Genomic DNA, 9,317 nt, shown 5'->3' with positions numbered 1-9,317 from the left:
ATGCACCACTTACTAGCATTCAGGCCGAATGAAGTTCTAGCAATAGACTTCTTGAAGATGGACCGAGGTCGAGGAGGATATGAAGACATTCTTGTACATGTAATGACTGACGTCATAATGACTGACGTCTTCGGTGTCGAGATCAGAGTGCCCACACAGTTGCAAAAGTCTTACGCGATGTTTGGTTTGTCCATTACGGGATTCCTCTTCGCATCCATTCTGATCAGGGCAGAGACTTCGAGGGTCACTTGATCAAAGAAGTATGTGTTCTCGATATCCTTTCATTGAAGATGAAATATAGCACCATACCACAGTGTGAATAGTCAGATATGTTTGTCACCAAGAGTATGTTGCAATTGCATACCGTGTAACGGCAATTGATTGTGTACAAAGTTGGTTATATGACTGCTTGACTAGTAGTTGGTGGATTAATATCGCATCCCTAATGAGGTGAAGTGGCAAGGAAAACTAGCCCTCTGCTAGGAAAAGTGCTTGACCAGCACTCCTCCGGAGATGCACTGGTGATTTTTGATGTGTTGGATTGCTGGATGCGCAAGCTGAAAAGAGTCATCGAAAGAGCTGGTTTTTGACAGACTTGTGAGGGTTCCGTTTCGTGGGAGAACCAAAGTCAAAGTCTGGTGTCACTAGAGGGTGATACAGATTACAGCTCTTCGAGGAGTGAAGATTCAGCTGGTGAGCGAGTCTACTGGTCTTGCGGTTGGCGTCCGAGGCTAGTGAGAGCAAAACCTCAGTTGGAGGTTTTTTGGTTTTTTTTATCTTCTACATGCAAGCACCAAGGCTGCCAGCCCAATAAAAGAACTCATCCCCCTCAATCAACGAGTCTTCGTCGTTTTCTTCTACTGTCCTGACCTTGTGAAATCAGACGACGACACATAGATGCTAGGTAACCCTACATCATCCATGCAACCTGGTGGGAGCACTATAAGAAATGACATACAACACAATAAATATTTTTAAATGCATATACAGCGTAACCTCACGATTCATATTATGTAATTATCAATTACTATAAATACACTGTGTGCTATGCCAGACAACTCTAATCAGAAAGTCATGTTAAATTTGTATGTAAAAAAACACATACCTTTTCTAGCAAATTAAACCATTATATGCAGTTTTTATAAACAAGTTTTCATTCTGCTTTATTCCATTGTTTATCTAGTAGATAAACACTAGAATACAGTTTTCACTGAGTTGAACATGAACATTTAAAGGACTAACAAAGCTAGACATTTTATTTGTACACAGAAGACCATCTGAATATAGCAATTACCACAATCACCACTGATTGGGCTTGTCTGGTTGGTTACATACTGTATACGCCATATATTTCGCAAGTCTAAATTTTTGCGAATCGGGAATTCCCGACGATTTCATGAGTGATTAAATTCGCGATTGTGGAGTCTTATAATGAACGGAGAAATGTACATTATGCTTACGTCACATCCACATCGGGATCAGAGTCAATATTTTCGTGTGTCTTTAATTTCGCGAATAGCACCTGACTTGCAAAATTCACGACAATAAAAACCTCGCGAATTTTCGGTGTATACAGTAAATGTATGTGTGCATGATTATATGCATCTATTTCATTATTTATCAATGTATGCTTGAAGCACTAGGAAGGTACTTCTTAAGAAGGAAGTAGAGTAGTCGTAAATCATCACTCTTTATATTTCATGTGAAGTTTATACCGGCCTTTTCAGTAAAATATGGTTGACACCACTGCACATGCACTCAAAGTAAATGGTGACGAAAACATATCTGAATATACCATATACTTCAGTGCACATTTAGAGACAGATGAGTATGCTCAGCACATGTACGTAGTGCCATGCACGGTGCAAAATGTCTTTCAAACTCAGGATGACAGTATACAAGTATTCTCATTAGGGATGTACAATGAGCTGATTCAGGCAAGTTCAATGTATTAAGTAATACAGCCAATTGCGAAATACAGTTATTTAAGTCTCTGAAGTTGATGTCATAAAAAATCCTTCAGCAACAGGTCCACAGCAGCTGAGAAATCGTCACACACAGCCATGGGTGCAGGAGTTATCTTTGCCTCATCGCCTGGGCGGTATTTTCCTGCAGAAAGAGAAAAGGAAATCAAACTTTGTTATCTTGCAGCTTTATTTGAACGTATCATAGCCCTGCTATGGTAAAGATTTATAACGGTAACTTTTAATCAGAGTAACTACCACAGCAAGAAGCAGAAAGACTACAAGCTGGCTTGTTACTATCATAGCTGCAGTTACTGCGAGTTGCCACACCAACAAAAACCTTGCAATGAAACCTGACCTATCTTTGACATTAAAAAAAAAATCAAAGTAAAGATTAAAATAGGACACCACTGGCCACTAAAGTTTGCACATCATTCTAGTATAACTATCAACTGTAGAGTGCAGTGGATAGCAACACAATACCCCTCAGTCAAGAATAAAAGTTCCTTCAATTAAAGAAGTAGTAAGAATAAAATAAAGGTCACTAACTTGTCACCATGTCCACATGCTGAAATTGAATGATGCTGCAATGCATTTCCATCTGTATAAATGTCTTTCTGAGTTTGACTTTGAAAAACGATGATTGTATTGATCAAAACAATAATGATGATACTGATACAGTGCACTCCCGTTATAACGAAATGCTCGGGACCGGCAGTTTTCTTTCGTTATAACGAAATTTCGTTATAACCGAACAAATACAATATATAACGTAAACAAGGAAACCACCGATATATATATATATATTCTGTTTGCTGAATACTCATCATGGAAAGCTATGTGAAATGGGATGGGATTATTGTATTACAATATTAAACGCAAGTTCCCCTCAGAAACTGTGCGTGACACAAGGGGCGAACACACAGTGACGTGAAGCGTTCGCCCATGCAGAGACGCTATAAATGCTTGTTCCACTACGTATTTTCAAAAGCAATTCGCATTTCGTTATAACGGAGCACATTTCTTCTGTTTTTCCTTGTCAGTGGTGCTCAGAAAAACTTCGTTATAACGAAAATTTCGCTATAACCGTGTTCGTTATAAGCGAATTTTGTACCATAGACTTATAATGACGTTAAGTTTGGGACCAGAAGTTTTACTTCGTTATAACGAAATTTTGTTATAACCGTGTTCGTTGTAACGGGAGTGCACTGTAATAATAATGCTAATGCAAATAATGATAATAAATACCAAGACTTTTTAGTAACAATAATAACAAATAATATTAGTAACATAATAATCACTATCACTATCATAATGATAATAATAAAGTTTTAGTATTGGCAATATTGATATCAACAATGTTATAAAGCAATCATAACTCATTTTCAGAGCACTTTATGAAAATGTTTCAAAGTGGCATACTGAGGTTTACACACAGACAGCACAATCATTCATATGTGTTGTAACAAATGCAAAAATCACCTGTTTTGACAAGGATGGCTTTGATGTTAGCCCTTTGTGCACCTTCAACATCTCCTTGGACATCCTGTAACAAAAGAAGAACTTGCATTGATTCAAAGATCTTTCATTGATTCAAAACGACCAGTGTTCTAGTATATGTTTTTCTGTTTTTTTTTTTTTTTTTTTTAATGTGACTTCCACAATAGACGCTAGAAATACAAACGCTATTCTGCTGAATACTGCATCACATAAATTACCTCTAATTTCCAAGTAGTTGCAAAGCCTATTGCAAATTTGTACTGCTTCTCATCTTCAAACTGCAATGTATCAACTGTGATTTACAACTGCACGAAAGGCTAGATGTTCAATCAATTCCTGTCCTAAATTTACATTTCACAAATGACTCTCACATATAAAATGAAATCTTGTGTGAAAGGCACCTTTAGCTTTACAAACACCACACCTCATCGACATATCAAAGCGTATCTCAAGTATTCTTAACAGCATCTATGGTTTGATGAGCTGACATGGGGTGCAATGTCTCACTCACGTCTCCGATCATGACGGCTTCATCTGGTGAGCAGCCCAAGGTCTTCAGAGCCTCCGTGAAGAATGCTGCCTCTGGTTTGCCGACTACCGATGCCCTGACACCAGCTGCGTACTCCAGCCCTGCCACAAATGGTCCCAGTCCAAGGGCTAGTCCATCGGGTCTCTTGTAGTACTTGGCCTTGTGGATGGCTATGAGAGGACTGCCCTCGAGGACCAGTCTGGTTCCAGTGAGGAAATTATCAAGCAAAACAGCTGTCTGAACACAAAATATTCTACATTATTCTGAAGTAACATTGTAAGAAGTGGCATAGGTGATCAGAATTTCAGTCAATTTTTAATCAATTCTATATGGCTACTCAAAACAGTTAGGATATCTTGGCACACTATCTACCAGAATTGTTCATATGGAGCATAGCTCTCCTTTCAACTCATATACACAGGGAAACCCATTATGATGAGGTCGCTTACAACGAGGTACCACTTTTAACAAGATGAGTTTGGCAGTCCCAAATTTCCATCACAGTATTTAACTGGTACAATGTATATGGCTACTCAAAACAGTTAGGATATCTTGGCACACTATCTACCAGAATTGTTCATATGGAGCATAGCTCTCCTTTCAACTCATATACACAGGAAAACCCATTATGATGAGGTCGCTTACAACGAGGTACCACTTTTAACAAGATGAGTTTGGCAGTCCCAAATTTCCATCACAGTATTTAACTGGTATATGGCTACTCAAAACAGTTAGGATATCTTGGCACACTATCTACCAGAATTGTTCATATGGAGCATAGCTCTCCTTTCAACTCATATACACAGGGAAACCCATTATGATGAGGTCGCTTACAACGAGGTACCACTTTTAACAAGATGAGTTTGGCAGTCCCAAATTTCCATCACAGTATTTAACTGGTAGCTTCTTCATTACGTTTGCAACGAGGTACATGTACCGGTTATAAAAATGTTTCCTTGCACAGCAACAGGTTTTGGTTGTCAGAATCTGCAACTTTTGAAAATTTTGTCTTAGAAAATTTCTTTTTTCTAACATTGCAGATTATGACAGCATTGACTTGAGATTTTAGATAGATTATAATCTAAGAAATCAATGCAATACAGCATACATAGATATGAGCTTAAAAGTTATTGTGAACAAACTAGACAATTCCTCTTGCTGTAGAAGAGAATCACTCACCTAAAAGCTGTGTTGAGTGTGTCATAGTTAAAACTGTCTGGAGAAAGACCCACTACAACACAGTCTGGATTCTCTGTTGGTATACCTAGGATATAAAAAGATTAATGTCAAGTGCCAATGTTAAATGCAATGTAACAGAAGTTTGTCTTTACGACATTAAAGGAAATCATATGAAAAAATCACATGTATCTACATTCTATCAGTCACTGTTACAAATCTATTTTCTTGCAGTTTTCTGTGGCATGACACATTACACATAAACATGTTTTCTCAGAGCCTGTTGGCTCTAAAACAACTGTCTGCCTCAAATTTCATAGCATTCATGACACTTGTCCTTTCTTCAAAATAAAAATTCACACAAAATTGATTTTACAAACAGTGGTATAATACAAAATATACAATTTACATGTAATACTGTACACACCATATACTTATTGAGTCTATTTCTTTTGCAAATAGGGACTTACCAATAATTTCATGAATGATTAAATCAATGATCATGTCATACAGCACTAGAGAGATCGGAATGTGTAAACATGCCTTCACACAGTAATTCAGCCAAGACTTAGGCCTATTACTATGCGTAGACTATACTATGTACTGCACATTCCTGTTTTGGATCAGAGTTGATATTTTTGTATGTTGTTAAATTCGCAAATAACACATGACTTGTGAAAAATAACAAAAATATAAACCTAGTGTGATATACAGTATAGAGAACTTGTGTGCAATACAGTAACCCTGCCCATATCCCACCTTTGAAGTCTTCTTTGGCGCTGTCCTGCAGAAGTAGCATTGGTCTGCACCCCTTCTCCCTGACCAGATTCCTTGCTGCAGTCAGGGAGGAGAAGATCTCAGTGGGCTGGATGTTGAATCCAATCTTTGTGAGTCTGTGGTGGAGGGTGACCATGCTCTCCTTGGTCGTGTTGGTCACAAACTTGATTTTGAGGGCTCCATCTCGTAACCTATTTCCCCAACCAAGACAAAGCAAAGATTATCAGAAAGCCCCATAATCTACAACAACGTCAACAAGTAGAATGAAGTGAAATAAACTGATAAAAATGATGATTCATCTGACTATAATAACAATACCACTACAAGGGAACCTCCTCATTACTAGCTTCTTAGGACCACTGAAATTTCCTGATTATATCAGATATCTCATTATAAAATCAGGGATAAAAACAACAGAATATAAAAGGAATGAGACCTGCAAAATTACCTTGTTCATCTGGTAGGCCTACCGGTATCTTGCAATATCCGACCTTCTTACAAAACTCCTAACAATGATACACTTATGTTTATATAATGGTAAATTTTAATAACAAGTCATTATCACTACCAGTAATGATGATCATCATCATTATCATCATCCCCACCACCAACATCATCATCATCATCATTATCATCACCAACATCATCATCATCATCATCACCATTATCATCACCACCATCATCACCATCACCACCAACATCATATTGGCATGAAGTATAAAAAGGGGTAATGCTGGGGGTCTCAAATCAGTAATTGTACATTTTTAAAACCTGTAATAAATAAACAAAATCTTCAGACATCAATGTGCTAGTAAATGAATGCATAAATGTGTCAAAATGCTTCATAGTACAAGTTGTATGAATCACACTATCTATATACACTAGCCCGACCAGACGCTGTTAATACGCTGTGCGAATACAGCGTACAGCGACTGGGCTGTGTACAGTTAATATACGCAAGATATTAAAGTAAAATCAAGCTCTCATGTAGACTTGCTCGAGTATCCAGCAATTTTCTTCAAAATTTAATACTCGTACACCCCTTCTGCAGAAAGAATTCATTCATTTGTTTTAAATTAAAGTTCTGTAAAAAAGTGAATAGATCACAATCTTAAACAAAATCAAGAATTATAAAAACTTTTTGCAAGTACTATTCCTTGGGCTGACCATTTCAATTTCTCAAATTCATCAAGAGCATACCTAGTATAAATGGACAGACATGTGGAATATCCATGTACGAGGAGAAAAAGAGACAAATGAAAGACTGAAATGGAAAAAAAAAAGGATTGTGTTTGTATTTTTTTTTAATGTGCTCACATACCTCTTTAATGCAGAAACTGCCCCTGGTATGGCTAAGTCTTCAATATGTATGGTTCCACTCAGATCAATTAACACAGCTTTCAGTCTTGATCGTGTAGCCATAATCGTTCAGTGCAGTGATCATGCTACGCAAGCTGTAACGAAAGACGATATTAAAAGCGTTGATTTATCTAGCACATCACACGTTTCTATGGACTATATCAATCTCCCTATTCCTCTGACTTAAATACTAGTCCTCTATATAACTTAGAACACCGAGTATATTTTTCTGTAAATTATGGCCAATAAAAAGTAGCCAGAAAGATATCCGTCTGTCCGGAGGAGTCTCCGCGGAACATATCCCCGACGACCAGATACAGACCGATCTTTCGGTCAAATAACAAAGCAGACATGATTTGTTAATATGAATATATTTAGTAATACACGTAGTAATATTAAAATGGTTGTTTTAGGAGCTAGCTAGGTTGGTTGGTACACAAACAAAAAGTTCAAGCACCACACTCCACAGCTAGGCAAAAAGTTGAAAAAATAAAATTGGAAAAAATCACAACTCCCATGACTTTATTCTGAAGCAAGGTTTCTTCATTTAGGGTCTAGATTGTTCCTGTTGAAGCTGGGGGGGGGGGGGGGGGGCAAAAGACACCCCTGGGGGAGGGCCAGAGGTGTCTTTTGACCCTTGACCCACCCCCCCCCCCAAAAAAAAAAAACAAAAAACAAAAAACAAAACAAAACAAAACAAAACAAAAGAAAAGAAAAGAAAACAAAAACAAAACAAAAACAAAAACCACAAACCACAAACAAACAAAAACAAATACGTGCAACATTATTTCTCCCTCTCTGTAAAATAGATTTGGCAAATTTGCAAATCTCAATGCCTATAGGCATATGAGCACGTTTCCATTTTTGGCCTCTCCTACAGAATTAAGCAAACGTGAACAGGCATATGTCTCGCCCAAGTGCTGGGGGCTCGTTCGCTGTGTTGCTGCTGCTGTGAACACCTCAGCGACACGCTCGTGCATACGTGCTGGATAAAATAGACGGGATTAGCCAGCGCTGCGGACTGACTGGACACCCGAACATCGAATCTGCTGTGCTGACCAGCCAGGGCAGTGCTAGATATAGCCCCGGAGACCCGCCGCTCTGCGGCGGGGTCCTGGCGGCTACCCCGCAGTTTCGTTCAAGTGAGAATCACGAACAACTCCCTATTGCCACATATACGGCAACTTCACAAATAAACCATGGCTAAATGTCCATCATAAACACAGTGACAATATAAAATGAAATATACACTACCCCATTGCCTTGGTCCTTCTCACCAATTTATCTGGAAACTGAATAATTTTCCACATTTTTTAGGAGTAGGTGGTCTGCCCTAGTGGAGAGCTTTGCTGCTATTTTGAACGTGTATATCCATCAGTACGCATCTACGCATGCGTAAACAACGACGTCAACGTTACGGACGCAAAAGGATATGAATAATGCATCATCGCACGGTGAATATGCATCATGTAGCGAGTAATACAGCTGTCAATGCACTGCACTGAATGCATTGTGTGCGCATGTGCAAGTGATTGTGAGTTTTAGTGAGCATCGGTGAGCTGAAGATATTTGCCTTATAAGACAGCATTTTCTGCATCATAAGCAATGAAATACATCAAACAGTCGCCGATGTGAATCATTTAGGTTTAGTCCACCCATGTAAGTATTCCCAGTAGTTTTTGTTGAAAAATTAAGGAAATACAGCGCCGGAACGGCACCCGATTGGTACAACATTAAAATATCGAGGCCAAAACGGCGCAGCCCCAACACTGTACGTTGTACGTTGGGGCTGCTGGTCGCAGTTATGCTAGATAGTGCATAGTGGCATGGCAGTGCTGCATGTATTGTTATGTTACATACTCAATCATCGAGTTATAACAACATAAATGTTGGATTATTATCAAGATGGCATGCCTATGAAGATACATCGACATTAGATATGCTGGTATGCTTTGAACTGAAAGTCTAAAGATTGGTTTGGTGTGATCTTACCAGTTCCCTGTCAGCGCCAC

The 9,317-nt window shown here is 38.5% G+C and overlaps 1 protein-coding gene across 1 annotated transcript; it reads right to left on the bottom strand.

The window, feature by feature from the left end:
• Positions 1-1,350: 1,350 nt before the first annotated feature.
• On the bottom strand, positions 1,351-7,398 carry LOC139739079 (haloacid dehalogenase-like hydrolase domain-containing protein 2). Its single transcript, XM_071649695.1, has 6 exons — positions 7,268-7,398; positions 5,929-6,137; positions 5,173-5,257; positions 3,976-4,192; positions 3,447-3,510; positions 1,351-2,109 (listed from the first exon to the last, which is right to left on the bottom strand). The coding sequence occupies exons 1-6, from the start codon at positions 7,366-7,368 to the stop codon at positions 2,006-2,008; spliced, it is 780 nt and encodes a 259-aa protein (XP_071505796.1). The 5' UTR covers positions 7,369-7,398; the 3' UTR covers positions 1,351-2,005.
• Positions 7,399-9,317: the final 1,919 nt, after the last annotated feature.

Source organism: Diadema antillarum, unplaced genomic scaffold, assembly GCF_040938485.1.
Source record: "Diadema antillarum isolate AM-2024a unplaced genomic scaffold, OU_Dant_1.0 seq00000782_RagTag, whole genome shotgun sequence".
NCBI classification, from domain to species: Eukaryota; Metazoa; Echinodermata; class Echinoidea; order Diadematoida; family Diadematidae; genus Diadema; species Diadema antillarum.
The sequence above is the reverse complement of the archived record's forward strand: the minus strand, read 5'-3'. Positions and strand labels throughout refer to the sequence as shown.